General features: G+C 47.7%; 1 protein-coding gene across 1 annotated transcript; it reads right to left on the reverse strand.

Moving 5' to 3' along the window:
- Positions 1-1,722: 1,722 nt before the first annotated feature.
- On the reverse strand, positions 1,723-15,480 carry Fgf6 (fibroblast growth factor 6). Its single transcript, XM_048444005.3, has 3 exons — positions 14,907-15,480; positions 13,745-13,848; positions 1,723-5,800 (listed from the first exon to the last, which is right to left on the reverse strand). Exons 1-3 carry the CDS (start codon positions 15,250-15,252, stop codon positions 5,624-5,626), a joined length of 627 nt encoding a protein of 208 aa, XP_048299962.3. The 5' UTR covers positions 15,253-15,480; the 3' UTR covers positions 1,723-5,623.
- Positions 15,481-22,310: the final 6,830 nt, after the last annotated feature.

Genomic DNA, 22,310 nt, shown 5'->3' on the forward strand with positions numbered 1-22,310 from the left:
CACAAAAGCTCTATGGCACAGTTTCTCACCACCCATCCATCCTAAGTCCCATCAACACCACCCCCGGATCTCCTCTTATTTCATATCTGCAACAATGGCCACATTTTAGATCAAGGAAGGTACCGTGTTCTCTTCTTTCCCTAGTAGCCCTACCTTCAAGCATCTCTTATCTTCTTCTCTCAGAACATTCCCTCTCTCCTGCCTTCCAGCACCCAGCTGCTCCCCTGCCTTCAGTATCACACCCTTAAGAGTTCATCTTTCTCCAGGATTGGCTCTCTTATCCACTTGTATGAGATCAAAGCCTTGTTCCAAGTTTTAGAGGACATGGGAATTTCCTCTTTCATACCCTTATTACTGTTTGCTGAAATTGTTTCACATCTGCCTTCCTCGTCAGTCAATAAGCCCATGTAGAATTTGTCAAAATGATATTCCAAGAGTCCAGCATGGTTTCTGAACGTAGTAGGTTAGAAATCCGAATTGCATGAATAAATGCGGAAATATGCCAAGCACCCCTGTGTTCTAATAGTGTCTAGATGTATGCAGAACCCTGTCTCAAAGGAAGGCATGCATTCTTCTCTCCAGTCGGTTAGCATAGGAAAAAGAATGTGGGAGAAGGGATGGCTGGAGCAAGAACATGCAAGGGAGATAATAGGACCAATGGTGGGTGACCCAAGAAGGGCATGTGTAGGGGAGAGGCTTATATTCCTTGGTCTTTGTCATCTTTGCGTAATACTATGAAAGGACTTTATAATAAACAATGGTTTCCCTGCTCAAATGTTCTACAGTTCCACTCCTTTCACTGGACCATAATTTTCAATGTCAGAACTGCCTAGGTATATGTGATAAATATGGACTACTGGACCCCCCCCAGGTCCCATCAGAGTCTATGAAACAGGCTTGAGGATCTACAAGGTAAAGTACTGTTGTGTGGTAGGTTTTGTCCTCATCCAAATTATTTTTACTTTTTGCAATATTTAATAACAATTACTTGGGGAGAATGGAAGGAGTGGGGATGAGAGATGGGTTTACATAATTCCTCCATTTCTTCTCACCAACTCCTCCCACCTCCCATCATGTGAGGGTTTTTCCCTTAAAGATGTATTTATTTTTATTTCATGTGTTTAAGCATGTTGCCTGCATGTGTCTCAGTGTACCATGTGCATGCAGTGCCCAAAGGGCCAGGAGAGGGCATTACATCTCCTAAAATTGGAGTAGAAACACTTGTGAACTGTGGGTTCTGGAAACAGAACCCAGGTCTGTTGGAAGAGCAGCGATATCTCTCCACCTCCACACTAGGTTGTAAACTGCACATCTCTGAGAGAAGGGATGAGGTCTACCATGTTTCTTGTGTATCCTCCAAACCTAACCTAGCTCAGGACTAGGCGTTCATTAAGTAGCTCTTAGTGGGTGAGTGAGTGAGTGGATTCCAAGGCAAAAAAAAAAAAATGTTTACAACTTGAAGGCAGAGGGAAAAGGGCATGTATAGCCTCCTTCTGCATTTGGTCATTGTTTTCCTTTCTTGGACAAATGCCCCATTTGTAATAGGGACAATGGGCTTCCCACAAGTTCTTCCTGCCTTCGTCACCCACAGCACCAGAAATCTATGTCTACAGCACCCCAACCTCTGCTTCCTAGCTCCCAGATAGGGGATAGATAATTGAGACAAAAATCAAAGACAATCCAGAGATTTGTTGTCAGTTTTAATAGGAGGGGCAGAGTCAAACAGTTTAGAGAAACGTATAAAAAGACCTTTAACTTCTTGCTGGAACATGTTATGGTTTGTGCATAGCACATACATATTAAAAATAGAAACATCACATTTCACAAGCACATGACTGAACAGCATCTGGATTCCCTCTTCGCTGCCCGCAAGCGTGAGGACGGGTCAGCACCAGGGCCCAGCCTGAGGTCCTTAACAAGAAGACAAAGAGGACTGCATCTGAGGCTGGGGTTTCAGTAGTTCATGAGGTATACAAACATGGCTCCATATTGGCCGTCTGTGCGCTGCCCTAGAGTCGGGATCTGCTTGGGGGTAGCCATTCTTTTCCTACTCCTCCAAGAGGCTCCATCCACTCAGGTGTAAGCACAGCCTGGAATATTTCTGTTGGTGCTAGCCCTGTCCCAACATTTCTATCTTTGGTGCATTTCCAGAGAAGCCACATGGGTTGCTGGTTCACTGTGAAGAGGAAAGGTGGGAGTAACTCGTAGTGAGCCACTGTGAGGAGCTGCCACCTGTCCCATGACAAGTGACTTGGGATTTTTCTTAACGGAAAACATAAGGATAGAAAAATGAAGGAATTTTCTAGCTTAGCTCCATACCAAAAAAGCCCAGAAGGTAATCTCAGCAGAGATGTTATGCTGGAGACTAAGGGCCAGCAACCACATGTGATACCCCAGTAACCACACCGCTGGTGACAAAGGCAGTGAGTGTCATGGACTCTTCAAAGTCCTTCCTTCCTCAGAACCCAGAGTGTGAACCTGGAGAATCTGTGGTCTTAGGGCAGGAAAAGGGCTTGGAGGCCATACGAGAAGAACGCCAAACTTTCACAGGCCAGGCCTGGGGACAGGACTGGATTTCAGGTCTGGGCTGTTGATTTAGAGATAAACTTATATGGCTAAAAAGAAGACAGATAGTATTGATTTAGATGATTAAAAAAAACATTCATCTGAAACCATAGAATGGTTGTGAGCAAGGGCTTGGAACAATGTCTGGGGATCAGTGTGTCTGTCGGAGGAACTCTGGGATGCAGAGTAGAAGTTTGGAAGAGTAACAACAGGGCAATAATTATTAGACTGCTCACTGTCTTCCAATGGAAGGTAAAAAGGTATCAGAAGTAGGAAGCCCAGAGGTGTCAGAAGGCAGTGGGACAATGACATGTTTTGTCTGCATGTCTGTACAGTGCTCTTGGAGCCAAGAGAGACTGAGTGTTGGACATTAGGGAGTTAAAGACGGCTGTGTCCATCTTGTGGGTACTGGGAACTGAACCCAGGTCCTCTGGAAGAGCGTCAAGCACTCTTAACCACTGAGCCATCTCTCCAGCCCTGCCCCCTCGAGTTTCTATAACGTACACTGGTGAGAGGATTACAGACAACAGCTTGAAGGAGGGGCAGGTGACCAGGTAGGAAATAACACCCACCCCTGTGCACAGCAGCGGGAGAGAAGGGGCTGGCGATGCCTCTCTCTGACTGTTTTTCTCTTGTCCCTTAACTGGCCTGTGGATTTGGTTTGACTTGGGCTTCAGGTCAAAGAGAAACCTCTTAAGAGAATTTCTTTAGGTGAGAAAAAGTTGGCATTATCTTCCATGCATTGAACTAATAAAGCAAAATCCTGGGGCCTGCTAGAGACCCCAGCTTAGCACTACTGATGTCAGTCATGGGAAATCCTCGCACCAGTGTTGCTCCTAGGCAGCTGAACACCGGGCCTGCTCCATCCAGGGACTCTGTCGTCCCTCTTTCTCACCACAACCATGAGAGGCAGAGTGGGCACCCTGATGAAACGGCTTGTCAGGGTTTGAGCAGCTTCATGAACCTCAACAAAGAAGCAGGAAAGATTTAGCTGCCCAGCGTCTTGAAATTTTTCTAGAGTATGCTGTTTCAAAGCATGCTGATTTAAAGATCTAGAAAGGAAGACATGAAGGGAGGTAAGGAGAAAGAGAGGCTGGTAGCTGACTGTCTTAAGGCTGAAGACATTCTCTCCTAACCCTGCCACAGACCACAGCTCCAGTCGTCCTGCCCTTATAGTTCCACCAGGAATGAACACACTCAAAATTCCAAGTGACCCCATTTCTGACAAACCCTGTAAAGAGGTTGACGGCACTGGCAAAGATGTCTTAGGAAGGGTGGCTTTCTCCTTCCCAGCTGACTTGTACTCCAACATCCCAGTTAAGTTGGACTGATTTTGCTCCCAGTTACACCTGATCCAAGACTCAATTCTTTCTCGTTTTCATCCAGGGCTTGGGGTTGTCCATGTGGCTTAACTCCTACCACCTGTTAATTTATCTCACCTACCGCCTGTCTTTCCCCGCTCCACCCCGACACTTACAGGGTAAAGGAGGAAGTCAGAATGGTGTCTCTCTTTCACATTGTCACCTCCCCCCCCCCATTTTCAGCTCGGAATCCCTGAGTCCAGATCTGTCTATACAGGATTGCATCTACGAATAGAGAGGTATGCTGAAGACGGAGGTATTTGCAACAGATGAGGGATTGCCTTGCAGGTCAGGGCTCCCAAGAGTAGTCGAGGGTGTCAGGTCGTTTTGTAACATATGCTGAAAATATGTGTGCACTGATATGGCTCTCTGTGGTATCAGATTTAGGAACATTCCAACAGTTCAGGAATCTGCAGGCTCTAGGCAGACCACATTTAGAGTCTCCCGGGGAACCTCGGTCTAAAATACTTTCAAAGGACAAGAGACACGAAGGCATTGTAGAATGAGGAGCCACTGCAGCTTGGCTGCCTGAATCCTGGGATTATCATGCCTCTCCTACCGTAGTGAGGAAGAGGGGCACACACTGGAGGTCACAGTGCCCATTCTACCGCATCCAGGAGGCATTGTGTACGTAAGATTAGGACAAGCGAGGAGGAAGTGCGAGCTTCGGGTGAGAAGTTGGGCGAGTTTCCTGGACATAGTTGGAGAGGGATCACCATGGCGAGTCCAAAGCCTTTGGACTTCCTTCATGCCCTAATTTGCACACTGCTCTTCCTTGCCAGGGAGGTTGCCATTATTAGGATCCTTGTCATCTGAGGTTAAAATAAGACCTGGTTCAAAGTGAGGAAACGTTATGGGCAGGCAGCCTGGGGCTGTTCTTAGAGCCACGCACAGCTCACGGCCCTTCAGGCAGAGTTGCTCTTTACAGAACATCCAGTCCCTCTGTCTCCACAGATCTCCCCAATGGCTACAGACACTGTTCTATCCCTTCCTTCCATGGAGGGAACCCCCTTCTATCCTAGCTTCGTAAACAATGCGTTGTAGTGTTCTCAGAAGCCCAGCGGGCATGGGTTTTAGGGTGGCAGGGTTTTTTTTTTCCTAGTTTGCAATTAGTTTGTACACCCCCACTTCTTCCCTACAAAATAAAAGACAGTTGTTTGCTGTCATTCAGACGACTGGTGTAGTTAATACCTCGGATGAATGGATGGATGGACGGACGGACAGATGGATGATCAGAACAGGACAGAATGAGGCACACCTCGATCCTGCTGGCTTGACAAGTGATGCTCTGACAGGCAGATTCTTACAGTGAAAACGTCAGGAGAAAGGCAATTTGAAATGCCTTTGTTCTGAGACTCTACATGAAGATGTGTGAGTACGCAGGGACACAGGAACACTCCCATCCTGGCCTTTGCTTGTGCATGGGACCACATGTCACAAGTATCATCTGCACTGTCTCTCCTCGGGTGAGGTCAACGTACAGGATCCACTGCCATTCTGAGAAGTCAGCTGCAACCCTTCAGTCACGTGGGTCACATGCCGCGCAGTCCAGTGGTCATGGAAACCAGCTCTGGTCTCTTGAGGCACAAGATAAGCCAGACTGAGAAGTCACAGGGTACCAGCAGGATTGTTCTCTCGTGGAAAATTCCAACAGAAAAGATGCAGCTGTCACTTTGTGAGCCTTCCTGCATGGGTCCTTATATCCTGGGAAGGAAGTGAGTGACAGTCATGATTGGGGACACCTTGCTGCCCCGCTTTACCCGTCCGTATTTGCTCAGTGCGATGTAGGTCCCTCTGTACAGGTCTGACTCGTAGGCGTTGTAGTTGTTTGGGAGGAGGGTTTCACGGAACTTACATTCCTCTTGGAAGCTGGGCTACGAAGGGGAAAAGACAGCAGAGACACGGTGATCATTAAGAAGTGCCAAAACACCAGCTGAGTCCCACAGAGGTGGCCTTTCCTCCGCGTTCCCTCCCTTCCCTTTGTAAAACACTACCACACTGCAAGGAGGGAAGAAACATTAGAGGTTAGAATGGGAGGTGCTTCAGAGCCCTCACGGTTCCTCTCACATGCCCTCCTACACCAGGAGGAAGCCAAGGCCAGGAACAGAGAGAGCTGATACTCAGATCCGGTGGGATAGCAGAACAGATTTCCAGGTGGGGTGCTTTTGCACATCCTCAGGTGAGAATGTGTTCTATCCAGAGAAGGAAATAGGGAGGGAGACACTGAGCTGTCAAGCCTATAGTGAGAGGCTGCCTGGCAGGACAGGATGGAGGCTCAGGGCTCTACATAGTGACTCTTCCGCTTGCCAATAGTGTGAGCTTAGACAGTCTCCTCCACTCAGAGACTCAGTTATCTTTCAGGCAAGCCGTGCGGTGCCAGGGAGCTGGTGGGGCAGTGGGTGGAGGAACAGAAACAAATGAGCTCCTGAGTCCTTTCCAGTACTGTCTCTTGCCACCCAAACTTCTATGCAAAGTCTGCTGTCCCTTAAAGAAAAAAAAGGCTCACTCTCAGTCTTGAGTTGGAGCCCAGAAGGTTGAGTGGAGCTCCATAGTCCACATCATTCCCTGGGGCCAAAGGGGATCTGAGATAACAATCATTTTTCTAGAGAAAGAGAAAGAGAACCTGGTTCCCAGGGGATTTAGACAGAGAGCTATAAAGGTTTCTCTGTATCCCCCTCTGGCTACCATGTGGGCAGAGGCATGTGCACATGTGCACACACATGTACCAGCAACCACAGTTCATTGGCTCTCTGACTTCTGCCTGGCACCAGAGGTGTCCCTGGATTTCTGAAAGAAGTCTGTTGTGGGATGTTTTGATTGCACTCTGACACTCCCAAAACTACTGATAAAGTTTTCCTTGAATCAAAGGATGGAGTTAGCTATTAGCTCTCCAAAATTAGCCATAGAGGTAATTTGGAGGACCTATGACATATAGAGAGACACAGGAAGCAGTAGGGAGGGACTTAGAAAGATTCTCAGCCCTTTTGGATTGAGGAGGGAGAGAGAGAGGAGGTCACTGGTCACTTCTCTGCTTCTTCTCTGATCAATCAGGTTTTTACCCCAATATCTGACTCCCAAGTTTTTATTGATAAAAGAATAATTAGATAAATGTTTTATCTGGCAGTTCTAGTCTTTGAAAACTATTTAAGATAATTAAGAAGTGTGGGTTAGTAGTTAGTCATCTATAACAATCAAATTTACAGTCATGTTAGGTATGTTTTCAAGGTCAATCAGAGATGTATTTTAGATAGATGTTCTTCAAACACTTCAGAGATGTAGAGAATATGACATTTAAGATATTTTAATAACATAAGGCTTTTTATGACAATAAGACACATCTTCTCCTGACAGTACCAATTTACTTCCAAAAAGGATGATGAAAATAAAAAAACCCATATGGAGTTTGCTTTCATTTATGGCATACTTAGCTCCCGAACAAAGGAAGTGTCCTTGCCTCACTTACTGACAGTATGCTGTCCAAATTGGACAAACTGGACACAAAAGAAAGCTGAAGATGGATGCCTGACATTGCAGAGGAACCTTGGGTGACTGTCCAGACTCCCAGCCCCTCTGTTGTTTCTATAGTTTCAGAGGTTGTTTGCTCTGCACTTTCTGTTTTTTTCAGGTAATATTATATCCTTTTTGGGTCTCTAATAGAGTTGAAGACTAGATAGTTGTAGTTTTACAGTTTTGCATGTTACCAAATTAAAAAAAGAAAAATAAGAGGTGTAAAGTATATAAGGTTGTGAAACAAAAAAGCTTAAGCTGTTTTTCTAAAAAATGTTTTGAGGGCTAAAAAGATATTTTAGGAATGTAACACAAGTTAGGATAGGAAGTGAATTAAGTAAAAAACTTTGGACTCACCAAGATGGAATTGAATATTTTCTCTGAATTTGTCAAATGCAAATGGACTGGACATTATGAATGTAATTCTTACCAGGTAAGTGTCCTTATTGCATGTAATTTTACTGTGTTAGAATTAAAACCTTTCCTTTTTATTTAGACAAAAGGGGAAAATGTTGTGAGATATTTCAATTGTATTCTGACACTCCTGAGACAAATAATAAAGTTTACCTTGAATCAAAGGATGGAGTTAGCTACTAGCTGACCAAAATTAGCCATGGAGATTTTAGAGGACCCAGGACATATAGAAAGACACAGGAAGTAGTAGGGAGGGACTTAGAAAGATTCTCAGTTCTTTTCAGATTGAGGAAGGAGAGAGAGAGAGAGAGAGAGAGAGAGAGAGAGAGAGAGAGAGAGAGGAGGTCACTAGTCACTTCTCTGTCACTTCTCTAATCAATCAGGTTTTTTTACTCCAATATCTGACTCCTGAATATTTATTGATAAAGGAATAATTAGATAAATGCTTCAGAAGTCTGTGCATTCAGCCTCACCAGCAATGGGGACACATTGGTCTCCCTTCAGGTCACTATAATAGAGTGGTAGAGAGCCCATCATCAGTACTCTTAGAGCCCTTGAGACAGATGCCACTAACAGCAGTCAGATAGCACCTGAGCCCTATGGACATTAGCTTCTTTCCCAGTAGGCTCCAATCCCCCTGACACACACACACACACACACACACACACACACACAGAGAGAGAGAGAGAGAGAGAGAGAGAGAAGGATCCCAGGGATCAATCAATGGTCAGATTGCAGGGGGAAAGGCATTTGATACCATAACTGATAAGGGCCCAGAGACCAGGGATTCTCAGTGTTCTTCAATGTGTAATGTTATTACTTCTAGATAGGGCAATTCATAGTATCTATTAGAATTTCTTTTTTTTAAAAAAAGGGGAGGGGATAACAGATGACCAGAAATTCTTCTCCTAAGAACGAATCTTGGCATTCACTTCCTACATGTGTACAAAAGTTGACACTACAGATTTTAATAGCAAGAATCCCAAACAGTCAATCTCTACTAAGAGGAGAGTAGTTGTCTCCACTATGACCAAGCTATGCTGTGGAATGCTGTAAGCCATGAAAAGTAAACCTTTTACACATTGACATTGAACGTTGAAACATATTACCAAGAAGATGCATAGTCTAAACCCACGTCTTACAGAGGATCTGGATTCGATTCCCAGCACCCACATGGTAGCTCACAACTGTCTATAACTCCAGTTCCATGGGATCCAAAATCCTCTTCTGGCCTCGGAGGACATCAGGCACACAGGTTGTACACAGACATGTACACAGGCAGAACACTCACATGCATAAAAGTTAAAAACAAACAAACAAACAAACCTTGAACCTCTATAGTGTGACTACACTACATTACATTCACGCACACACAGGTTAGTCATGTGAATGGTCCACAAGAAACTATCACACAGGTTGTGTCTCAGGAGGAATGCATAGGCAGCAAGTCTCTTTTGTGCTTTTTCTTCCTTCTTCAATTATTTTCACGTGTTATCTACCCACATAAGTAATTTCTTTAAAAATGGGCCCGGAAGTGGGGGGAGGTGCTTTTATCAGAAGCAGTGGTCTTCTGTGGTGATGTGGCCCCTCCACCCACCTGATTTCCCTCCGTTTTAACTTTGTGTGTCTCCAGAGAGGAACTCGTCCAGCTGGTTTCCAGCAGAATTTATTTCTGATCTGGATAGTGGTTAAGGGAGAGGTTTTGCTGTGGTGTTTGCAAGCTGGTGAGAGGAAATCAGACTTAGGGTGGAGAGCAGAGGAAGGGAGATTGAGCCATTGGGTGGAGAACTAGGGCCATTGCCCACATACCATTGACTAGAATGAGTCTGGCTGAGAACCATCACTTTTGAAGACATCTGCCTCGCTGTGGGTACATATACAGCTGACCAAGTGTATCTATGGGTTCCATGACCCTAGAGTCAACTGACCAAGGACTAAAAATATTTGGGAAAAGATTGTACCTGTATTGGATATGCACAAACATTTTATTCCTTAATAAATCGTTCCCTAAAAACCAGTACAATATCAATTTATGTAGCCTTTGCATTGCTTAAGTGTTAAAAGTAATCAAATGATATGTCAAAACATCTAGAAGGACACAATTCATTTGAAGATACTAGAGCATATTTGTGAGGCACTTCAGCACCTAGAGATTTGGGGATCTTGGGGGCTCCTGGAATCAACTCTCTGAGGGTATCAAGGCTGCACTTCACTTGGCTCTCTGCTCAGCAGACATTTTTGATAGAGGCAGCGCTGGAAATGGAACCCAAGCCTTTGTGCTCTAGATCAGCTCCCAGCCACATCCCAACCACATCCCCCAGCCAAGCAAACGCCGTGTTATTAAAAGCAGCAGCTACCATATATTATGACAAATGAAATAATTCCACCAGGTCACATTTCCTGGGCCTGCCACTCTCAAGCACCAGCGTGACAATGTCTTGAATTCCATGTAGGGCCAAGCACAGCCAAGTCCATTTAAAAAGAAATAGTCTTTAACTCCCCCAATGCAAAAGTGGTGTGCAACAGAAAGTATCTCTGCGTGTTTGGTGAAATATTTCTGGTAAAAATGGCCCCAACAGTTATGTATGCGTGCGTGCGTGCATGCGTGTGTGTGTGTGTGTGTGTGTGTGTGTGTGTCTATGGTGGGGGAGGGCGCTATTGTACCCATCCTTTTGTCTTTATCCAATGCTAAGCCCCCTCTGCCTTTAACGATCTTCATCCCATATATGCTTTGGACACGTGTCCCTATTACTTCTGGTCACATGAGTAGAGGGAGCGTTTGTGTATCACTGTGATCTTATTGATTAGAAGTATGTGAACATGGTATAACCCCTTCAAAGCGCAACATGCATTTTTTCTCAATGGACAGCCATAAAACCCCCTTCAGGAAGGGGTCCTTGATGTCTTTCTGGACTTTAAGGGGAGTGAGGATGTTGGGGTTCACTCATATTCTGCTCCAGTCTATACCCAAGACGGCAAAAGTCCAGGCTGGGAGAAGCTTGGTGACTGCCTGAAGTAAGTCCAGCAGCTGTAGGGTAGGACTGGGCAGCAATTGGAATGCTAGTTCAGGTCTGGCCTGCCAAATGAGCTTCCCCTGCAAGTTTCTATGCATTACCTGCAAAGCCAGCTTTCTCTGCATTATCTGCTCAGCCAGTTTTCTAGGCATTTCCTGCAGAGCCAGCATTCTATGCATTACCTGTAGAGCCAGCTTTCTATGCATTATCTGCTCAGCCAGCTTTCTATGCCTCATTGCAGAGTCTAAAAAGATGGTTCTGCCCATAGCTACAACTGAATGCAGGGAAAGAGCGGGAGATTGTGGTCACCTTGTGTCTCCACCTGCAAAGGGAGGCTAAAGCTCAAATGCTCGACCAGAACACTGCAAGACAGTGCTTATGAGCACACTACAGGATCCCAGATGATCTGTATGTGCTCAATACAGGGCACTGCTTATCTGCAGTAAGAGCCTAACAGAGCTTAGGCTCCGTACACCTTCATCTGAAAGAAGACCACCTCTAGGTAGCTTTTCTTTGCCCTTGCTCTCCCACCACATGGTGGTGCCTTCTCCTCCTCATCAGCCCTCTTCCTCCCACCATAAGAAATGCCTTTTAGAGGTTACAGCAGCTGATCTACTGAGGGAGGAGGCGGCTCAGGGGGCTTAAAGGAAAACCGTGTGAATGAAATCACCACCCAGCAGGAGTCTTCCTGGCTCCGGGGATCAGTTGGCAATTGTTTTTTTAGACTGTGATAACTGCTGTTGCCAAGGGATTGGGGAGGGGTGTTCAGCAGCATCTGGTCCCCAGCCACACACAAAGCATCAGGTGCCCTAGCTGGGGCACTGCTGTCCAACCAGCTGCCCGTTCCAGCTCTGGGGTCTAGGGAGAATCTCCCAGCAAGAGCAGGGTACTGGATATGGAGACAGGATGGTCTTCTCTCAAAGAAGTCCTCTTTCTCCCAGGCAACTGCAGTTCACTGGGCGCTCCAGCCGCCTCTAGAATCTGATGAATCTGGGTGCCTCCCACCAGAGACATTTGCTACTGTGAGAGGGTCTACCCTCGGGGAGCATTTTTTCTGGTAGCCAACATTTATGTTCCCAACCCTTAGCTTCTCTTAAAACCAGAGATTTCAAGCAGAAAGTGGGTGTGTTTACTCTATGTTTGTGACTCTCTCCCATGTCATAACTGAATTCTTTTCTAATTGAGAAAAAAAATGTGTTGAGTATGGTGGCAGAAGTAAGGATTTCTCTAATTTGGGCTTCTGGCAGATTTGTCTGCTCAAATGCCCATGTGGAGTCGTAGACCCAGCTATCTGGATCTCCTAGCCAGTGGGATCCTGGGTGCCATGGGGGCTGGTGAGGAGAAACTTAGAAGGGTGCCTGTTCTACCAAAGCCTTGGGTGATCACAAACTGCTTCCTGCCCTGGCACTTTCCCAGAGAGTGGTACCTTGGCATCCAAGAACGAACCTGTCTTCTCCTCCTGCTGCCCTCGGGCCTGGCTTCACACTAGGCAGATCTGACGAGCTTCCTTGTTCTCCATATGCCACAGAACCTGGCAGCACCCACAACTACCTGCTCTGCTAAAAAACACCTCAGGACCTAAAACAAAACAAAAACCCAAACCCTGACCCATAAAGATTGACGGTCTTTATCCCGTCTCTGAAGCCTCTGAGTCTCTGAAGCAGGTCCCAGAGATCCATGCATAGAACAGGTTCTCCAGATGCTGAGTGCACATCGGTGTCCTCAGAACCGTGCTGAAGAGGTACTGACTTTAGCCCACACCATAAACCAACTTTGAGACACTTGCTCAAAAGGTTTGGAAGCAGAGATGCTTTGCCTAACTCCCTTTTCAGACTTTCCTTGCTGGGACAGTCCCCTAGGAACCTAGCACTTGTCCCAGGTCTGCTGTCCTCTTTCTAACTTCATTCTGTCCCCCAAGGGCTGCAAAGAGCAGGCCATATACTCTCCTAAGGAACCCCTCTAGTGGATCTGAGGTATCCATCTCTTTAGCCACTGGTCTCCCCTCCCTTTCTTTCTCCTCATCTTTTTTGGATTGAACCCAGGGCCTAGAACATACTAGGTAAGGACTCTACCATGTAGTTAGACCCAACTTCTTTATTTCTGTCAAAAGACCTCTTGATTTTATCAACTTCATAGAAGGTTTCTCTAACACATTTTGGAATAGGCCAAGTTGCAGGCTGAGAGCCCCGGAAGTGAGCAGGTCAGAGAAAGCAGAGGTCTTAGTAAACACATTTCATGTTTGCCTTTATACCAGAGGGCCAGAATTTATCCCTCAGCATGTGCACTCCCTAGTAATCTCTGGTGCAGAGGGAGGGGTGGGGCCCAGTGCCTGTTGGAAAGGTATGACAGAAAGGATACTTTTATAGACCATGGGATCAGAGACTAGAGGACATAAAACCTAGATTAAAGTCTCTCAAGATGCTAATGTAGATGAGAGATAGTTTCCTTCTGCAGACTCTTGCAGCCCTCCAGTGGAGTGTCTCCTGAGGGGTGTGTCATGTGGGCAGCACACGCAGGCTGGCCCAGACGCCTGCCCTTCTGAGCCTCTCCAGTTCAGCTACTCAGACCTGACCAGGAGCCTGGATAACAACTTTATGTCAGAATACACATTCTTCCACACCCAAGGGCTCTCTGAACTATGGCTTCTTTAGAAGCAAAGGTCCTGGCAGGTAGGGTCGGGAGAATCACAGGCCATGCAGATGCTTCTCTGTGAAACAGAGGAAGCATGGACTTTAAGGTTCCTTGCTAGCAAGGACTCCCTTCACAACCCTTTCTTCTTCCTTCCATAAAAGATGCAGCTTTCTGTGCTGTGTGTGCTGTTGTCAAGGGTGTGAGCATCAGACCTCCTGCAGCCCGGAGCTGCCCCTCTCCCAGGGAACTCACCGTTGTGTACAATCTTCCTTTACTGTTCATGGCAATGAAGAGGGTGCTTTTCACACCGAAGAGGCTCACTACACCCCGCTCTACCGTGGAAATTTCCAGCAGGCCTGACAAAGAAACAGAGGACACACACTCATGTTCATGTAAACTTGAGAGAGGATTCAAGTCCTTCAGAGGCATCCAGTTGTCCCCCTTCTTCTAGAGGTTCAGCCTCTCCATCACTTCTGTCCTTGATCCCTTATAACATCCTGTCACTACACTAGCTACATCTTGTCACAGCCTGTAGCACACTCGGGTCTGCATGGCAAAGCTTTATACTGGAACTGGGGATCACATGGAGCATTCAGACATCTATTTAAGATTAACTTTGAATCTGGGCTTTCAGTGACTCTGTTATTTGAGGTCATTGACTTGGGAGAAAAAAAATGGGGGCTGGAGAGATGGCACAAAATGGTAGAGTACTTGCAATGGTATGCCTGGGTCCCTGAGTTCAATCCTCAGCAACACACACACACACACACACACACACACACACACACACACACACACACATCAATCAATCAATCAATCAATCGTTTTTGATTATCACTGTTTAATGCCTGCTCCACATGCTTCAACTCAGTTCTCCAACACTGCAGCTGCACAGAGCCGGATGGCTTGCCTGGGACCCTACAGCCCGAACCCTGCCTTGACTGGAAGGCTGTCCCTGAAGGCACCTGACAGTAGAGCAAACACAGTGAAAAGGATGTGCTTAAGAGTTGCACTTGGCAGACCACTTGCCCTTCCCTTTAGAAGAGGACGGGTGGTTAGACGCGTGTAGGTCTAACTAGGCTGGAATACCATAACTTTTATCTCTTACCAGTACAGTCATGGCTTTTCAGGCTGACTCCAGGGCCAGAGATAGGCCACTAATACTGGAGTAATTAGTACCACCAGGATGGGGTTACCTGGCATGATGTCTAAGAACACCAAGGTGCCTAGTCCTGCATTTACTGGGTCTGCACCCTTATCTGGGCAGGGCAGGGTAGGATCCAGCCATCTAAATGTTGCCCGGCTCGTTCCCTTCAGACTGCAGCCCCACCCACCAGCGCAAGGCTCCTTCATCTTTTGACTTAGCTTGTGCCCAAGCCAGCAAGCACCCCAGTCGTCTGCTCGTGACACTCACTGTAGGGGTTCTCCTCGTGTGTTCCACTGATCCGGCCGTCGGGGGGCACCTGGAGGTGGAAGCCAATGCCCACGTTGCAGTAGAGTCTCCGCTGCCGCTTGATGCCCACCAAATAGCCGCTTTCCCAATTCACACCCGAAATTTCTCCAGTTAGCCCAGCTCGAGACCTGGACAAGAGGGTGCCCCAGCCTCTGGAGTCCAGTAGCGTGCCGTTGGCGCGGGTGCCGGCGGGCGAGGGCACCACCATGCCCACTAGGACGCCTAAGAAGACGAGAGCCTGCAGCGTGCCCTGAACACGTCCTACTCCCCGGAACATAGTGATGAACAGCCTCTGTCCCAGGGCCATCCACCTTGCCTCTCAGGCACGTGGTCAGAATTAATGGCCCTAAAAATACCGCCCTTCTTGTTTTTCTCCCCTCGGCATGGCGGCAGGGGCTTATTTTTGGAAGGCAGATGAAGGCTGCTGACATGAAACCAAAGCCTGCTTCAGGCACTCGGGTTGAGAGGCGAGGGACCCAGATTGAGCTGCGGCTAGTAGGGACCATGGCTTGGGGACGCTCTCTATCCAGCTTGCGGGGCTCCGTCCCAAGGTGATCCTATTTGATTTGACCTATCATTATAGTTCAACAACCCCGCCCTCCCCTCCACCCTTCATCACCCTGACGTCAGCCGGGCCAGCTCACTTACCCAGGGCTGTAACATTAACCTGCTCCTGGGCCTGGCTGCCTCCCCAGACCCCCATCACCCTCTCCACTCCCCAGGGATTCTGAGAGCCACTGTCATTCCAACTATGAGGCAGGAATGAAGTTTAGCAGGGAGCATCTCTGCGGGAGGGTGGAGTTGGCTGGGGGCCCAGGGAAGAGGGAGGCAGAGGCCACCCAGGACCCAAATTGGGCAGCAGTCCTTGGCCCCACCATGCTGACTTCCTTATTTAGAGGGCAAAGGGTAAAGAAAGATAGGGAAGGCGTGGTAGCAGGTGATGATGCTGGCCTCCAAGTGACACTCAAGACCTATTCATGGAAAGAGCTCACGGCTGAGGAGAGCCCATCTACCGGAATGGTATATATTCTGTACTGGTCATAAAGGGGTTGTGCAGCAAAAATGAGGGCTGTGGAGGCAGGGAGAGATGGGCCACCTTTTCCTGCCCACAGTTCTGGCCATGGCTTTTGCCCGGAGCTGAAAGAGGTATCATGCCATTCTCTTGCTTCAGCTCCCCTTTGGCCTCTAATTGTTACCCTTCCCCCTTGACTGTTGCACAAGTAGAGACTTGGAGAACTTCTGAGGCTTCCCACAGGCAGTAAGTGGCAGGATCGGGGCTTACAGACTCTGTGCAGGTCCAAAGCCTTTCCATGGCATTGATTATAAGTAGAAGCCAGATTTGCTGTAGATTTTCCTTAGGATCCACCAAGTAGACATTGAATGATTATTTCAGTAGGACAAAATGTTTTGGGGTGTGTGTGTGTATGTGTGTGTGTTTTAGACAAAGTCTCTTCTATCCCAAGAGGGTCTCAAATACAATGTATTGTCATTTAAAAAAAATACTTACCAAATGTCTCAGAAAATTCCTATATTTTCAGCCAACTTAAAATGATTAAAATTTTTTAAATTATATGTATGTGCATGTGCTGTGTCTGTGAGTATGTGCATGTGTGTGAGGGAGCCTACGGAGGCCAGAAGAGTGCTGGATCTCCTAGAGCTGAGGTTATAGGTGATGTGGGCTACGCAACTTGAGCGCTGGGAACCAAACGCGTTCTCGCCAAGAGCAGTAGGTGCTTCTAACGGCTGAGCCATCTCTCCATCCCCGGCAGTTAACTTCTACTAGGCTAATATTACAGTTAAAAACTATCTTCTCATATATCATCTAAGTAGAAGGTGTTTTTTACCTGAGGTTAAAATTATTTTAAAAGGATATAGAAAGAATCCTGCCCTGGTGAGATAGCTCAGTAATAAGCGGAGATCGTGACCAACCCTCATGGCCTGGGTCTGATTCCTGGGTTCCACATGGTAGCAGGAGAGGATTGTTACAAGTTGTCCTCTTACCTACACATGTGCGCCATGGCACACGTGGGAGTGCACACCACACACACACACACACACACACACACACACACACACCACTATGCTAAAGAAATGCAATGAAAAGGGACACTCCCAAATGGTTATAAATATATAAGAAGGACTCGCATCTATGAAAGTGTAACAAGACAACAAAGGCCACGTGAGGAGACAACTTGAGTTTGACATTTAGCTTCATTGCCCTACAATCCAGTTGTTAATCTGTTGGTGGAATGCCAGTACAGGAACTGCAAGGGGTGTATCCTGGGGAGGGAAAAGGGTGACAATTGTACTAAAGATAGTTTGAACAGGTCATGGTAGGTGGCAGCTGATCCCAGATCCTGTCCCGTGCAGGTAAGACCTGGATACCACCACATCGGTGTGCTGCACTCTCCCTGAAGGCTGCTGGAAGTCTGGACAAATGCCTCCGCAAGTTCCATGGCTTAGAGATGCCAGTGAACCTCCCCGGTGGTTCTGAGTCTCCTGCTCGGGCCTAGGGCTTAACCTTCAGTCCACGGCTTCTGCATTTTTTCTGTCCCTTTTTCCTTCGGTTGACCTATGCTTTGGTGATCATCTCTTTTAATTCTGCCCTTGTCATGCATTCTTAGGTCCCTTGAAGCTATGTGGCCATAGATGGAGTCGACTACATAGGCCTTCACAGAAAAATAAAGTAGGGCTTTTGGAAGCATCCTACAGAATAGGAGCAACCCTGAGTAACCCAGAGGTGGAAGAATTTCACTCTGGACTCCCAGCTTGATTTCAGATTAAGCTTTGACATGCGCAAGAGTGGAGGCATGCTGTGACTGATGTTCAGCTTGGAGTCTTATGTTAACCCACTCCTCCCACCTTGAGAACCAGCATCCCTGTCACCTGCTGGATGGCTTGAGCCATCCAGCTCAACTTTGCTATGATTTGCACATAGAAGGGTCTCTAAAGGTCCCTGTGTTGAAGACCTGGTCCCCAGTCTGTGGTGCCGTCAGAAGATGGAGGAGTCTATAAGAGATAAGGCCTAAGAGAAGGAAGTTAGGCTATTGGAGGTGTGTTAGGTCAACTGAGGTGTGTTTGGTCATTGGAGCTATGTGGACAGATCTCTTCCCCCTCCTCTCCCCTCCCCTCCCCTACCTGCTTCCCAGATGCCATGATACAACAGAACTTCTTCACTATGTGCTCTCTCCACATGAAGCACCACGGGCTGAAACCACAGAGACCATGAGTCAAAAGCCTTCCTTCCGCCTTTAAGGTGGTCAGCTCAGGCATGCGTTAGAGTAACAGAAAGCAGAGAAATTGGTTTGGAATTAGTTTCCCATAATTAGTGAGGGCAAATCAGAATCCTGGAGTATTCCTTGGAACACATCCACTTTCAAAATGAAACTGAAGTTCATTATGGCCCACACGCTGTCTCCCAAATAACATGGGTGCCTGGCCTTCCTTGGGTCTATCTCATTTCCCAGTCTTTTTTATGCAAATGTCACAGTTGAAAAGCCATTTTATAAAGCAAGGGGCTTCATTAGAGGGACCCCTGAATTTGAATTCTAATGGTATGCTTTATTGGCTGTCTGATCTTGGGGGAAGTTTTGTACCTCTCTGAACCTCATCTCATCTGAAAGGTGAAATAATCACCTTATATGGCTTTTATAGTAAGTAGGCATGGCACCTGCCAAAGGGCATTGCTGAACGGCGTGGCTCTCAGCAGACCATTCTCTGAAACACATAGGAAATCTCTCACCAATCAAGGGCAGACTCAAAGTGCGAAGGGCCCTCTCTTGTCTCACGGGTGGATGACACATGGGCATCCAGTGTTTAACTGCTGCCCGCCCTCCACAGCACATGTAGTGATGGCTGCCGACATATGCAGGAGTCGGCAGTTCAGATTCCTAAAATATTCTGAAAACCAGTAATAGCTTCGGTGTTGTCCCCTGTTAAATATAAAACTTAAGTAACTCCTTCTATTAAAAAGCCCTAGTCTTATTTTTATCGGGTGATGTGATGAGGCCCCGCTCTAAATGCACCTCCTGTGCCCGTCTCTATAGCAACTCCACTCTGCTCAGAGAGCCACATAATTTCCCTTAAGGCTAATTAACCTGACAACTGCTGGGGCGGCTTGGTTTACCAGATTTGCACTTGACCCTTCACTCGGGGCTTAGGGACCCTTTGGATACGAAGTGATAAAGAAAAGAGTAACAGGTGGAGGAGGCCTCCCCGGACCCCTCTTCCACATAGCTGCTCTCGTAGCCTTTGGGGGCTGTCAATCACTCTTGCTTGATGAGCCAAGACTCAGTGGAAGTGAATGGGAAAACGTCCACGTGTATCTTCTTCCACGAGCTGGGGCAGCATGAACGAGGGATGACTTGGATGAAGGGCTGGGCTACACCAACCTGACGTATCAGCTGCTCAGGGGAGCTACCCCTGCGCAGCGTGCTGGCTGCCCTCAAGGCTCTGGTTTATTACATAATAGGGTTCAATGGCCCCGCACACCGGAAGTGGCCCACAGGAGAAAGCCCAAACTGGCCCTAAGAGCCACGCATGTGAACTGTCTTCTTTTACTCGGCTTATTTTACTTTTCATAGTTGGCTCCGAAAAGGCAGCATTACCCTTTCAAATGACTGCTTAGAAGGTTCGGAAAACTGGCAGGTAGAAAACAAACGGGCAGTTTGGGCTTACTGCATCCATACCGTCTGTCTCCCCTCTGCATTTGCGCTGCTTTGGCTCAGAGCCTTGCTGCCTCCCCTTTGCTCCTCCCCTTCCGCTTGCTCAGAAAGGCACAGGGCACCTGCCCCAGGCTGCTCATGGGCATCCGCAGCACAGGAGGTGACGACTGAGGAGGGGCCCCTATTTTAAACCTGAATAAAGATGAGCACTTAGGGTTTATGAAACTTGTGACAAGAGACGGGTCTGTTGTCCTGTGGCCGTTCTATGGAGGAACCTAGGCTTTTCAGTTTGCTAGCACAGTAACTACCAGCCTCAGGCCTCCCCTGTGGAAGTGAAAGCCAGTTCATAGCCTAGACGCTGTTACCAGTTTGTGTGAAGCTTCATTCATGGCAGATCACTCCCAAGGGATTTCTGGAGGTGCCAGGCATGCCTCACGTGTGTACCTGAGCACGTGACTGCGCTTGTTTAGGGCCGTTTTGGGGCATCTGTGTGAACCCCACACCCAGGATCTGACTCCAGGTCTTCCCTTACAGCCCTCATGGCACTGTGGCTGCCTCGTGTCTCTCTTCTAGGAAACCGCAAACAAACCCGCCTTTCGGTTTGACTTTCTGACTTCCTGTTCAGCAGAGAGCTAAGTCTCTTGATGGGTCCAACTCCTTGGGGTGGCCTCCCTCTCAGTTTAGGATGGCTTCTTTCTCAATAGGTCCCTACATCCCTAGACACAGGGTCTCTGCTGGGAATAGTCTCTCATTGTCCTGCCATGTCAGAGTATTGATGAACAGTCAACTGGAGACTCTGCTCTGCCTCTGATTTCCTGAACGTGCGGATGTGCCAAGGAGGACCTGGGTGTTCCACTTTGTGGTGTAACTGACCACGCTGTTTCCTCTGCTCCACCTCGGAAATCATCTGCTTGGGGGTTTGCATGCTGTGGGATGCATTCCTTCAGCTCGAGGCTCCATTTGCTTGTGTCTCTCACGGTGACTGACATTCAATCTCCCAGGTCTCTGATCTGATCTCGGCTGTCTCCTTTTCCTCTGGCCTCTCTCAGTGCCCCCTCCTCACTACGCCCCAGCTATCTCTGCCAAAGCCCAGGACCATCTGGTGCTGCTGGGGGCGGAGAGTAGGGTTGGATGACCCCCATGGCTGCACCCTCCGCTGAATCGGCAAAGGGGCAGAGGGGTCGGATAACTTTCTGGAACTTCTCAACATTAGGGACCTTGGCTCTGCTCGGAGCTTGCAATTTCTCAGGTTTGCCTTCCATAGTCGTCATCATCTAATAATACCTCGTGCGTGCTGAGGCGGGCACGCCCCCTGCCAGCCACCACGAAGAGTTATGTAAAGCCCTCATCCCTTGGTGGCAGGCTCCCCAGTGTGGCACAGGAGGCTCTCATGCCCTGACCTCCCCTTCTCTGGGAACTTTGCTTTCACCCACCTCAAATGGCCTGCGGCTCTCAGGCGCCCTGTTCCTGTCTCACGACTCTGCTCAAACTACCCTCTTTTTGCTCACGGAAGGGGGGTCCCGTGCTAAAACACATCACAAACATCACCTTCAGAAACAGTCCTTGTTATTCTCCCACTTGTATCCAGCCGCTCTGTGGTTCTGCCCCCCCCCCCCCCCCCCCCCCCCCCCGTCCCCCCGATTCACATCTCATGAGTGGTTTGTGTACACCTCTGCCATTGCCCTTACCTGATTGGCAGCAATCAAATGATATATTTGCTTTGCTGCTGAGCTCCATCAGGGAGCCAGGGCATGCCCATTTGTGGATGCGTAGGAGTGCACAATCCCTGCCACAAAATATAGCACGTGAGCAGTCGGCGTAACTATTGGCTAGAAGGCTTGACCGTGGCTTCCTGTGGATCAAATAGGGGAGAAACCCACTATGGAAGGGAGGTTGGAATTTTTGTGCTGGTGAGACACATTCATTTGAAAAGCACACTCTCAGAAATAGTTATTTGCATTTTTGTCATTAACGATAATACTGAGAATGAGAAGAGTCAAGATAATCAAAAGCAGATGATCTCATTTTTCATTAGATGGTGATTAATATAGAGGCCTACCGCTGGTCAATGTGCAGAGAACAAGAGGCAATGGCGTGTTCAGTTCTAAACGGGACATCTGATTCATAACCCATCTCCCCCCAAGGCTCACTGATCATCACAGATCAGGGGCTAAAAGGTTGTCAGAGGTTGTGGGCATCTGCATTGAAACAGCTTATGCTGGATGTGACAGGATCATGGTGCACATCAATTCACAGCAGCTGTGACAGCTGTGTCGGCAGGCACAAGATTTGCACAAGAGCAGGCCAACCGCAGATCTGCTCTGGATGGGGATGGGCTCATGAAGTCCCACCCCTAACTTAGTAGCTATTGGCAAATTCTGGCTTCTAGGGAGAATAAGTTTTCTTCAGAGATGTGACCCCTGAGAGGCTTCTTCATGCTTCAGTGGGTAGCCCTATGCTCCCCCCTGACAAGGCAGCACTAAGTGGGCTATGTGGGTTTATAGGGGTATCAAGAGAATGAGAGCATGAAGTTGGGAGGAAAAAGTAGTAGGGTGGATAGGGAGGAATTGGGGAAAAATAAAGGGTGGATATTATCAAAATACATATACGCATTATGAAATTCTCAATAAAATTGGAGGGGTGATTGGAATATTAGGGTTGGTGGGACACATTAATTTGAAAACTCACCTTCAATAATAGT

This window comes from Myodes glareolus, chromosome 3 (genome assembly GCF_982192425.1).
Source record: "Myodes glareolus chromosome 3, mMyoGla1.1, whole genome shotgun sequence".
NCBI lineage: Eukaryota > Metazoa > Chordata > Mammalia > Rodentia > Cricetidae > Myodes > Myodes glareolus.

Coding starts and splice junctions, on each gene's coding strand:
- Fgf6 (XM_048444005.3), bottom strand. CDS start 15,252: ATGGCCCTGGGACAGAGGCTGTTCATCACTATGTTCCGGGGAGTAGGA. Junction 13,849..14,906: donor ACACGAGGAGAACCCCTACA/GTGAGTGTCACG, acceptor TTTCTTTGTCAG/GCCTGCTGGAAATTTCCACG. Junction 5,801..13,744: donor AAGGAAGATTGTACACAACG/GTGAGTTCCCTG, acceptor TCCCCTTCGTAG/CCCAGCTTCCAAGAGGAATG.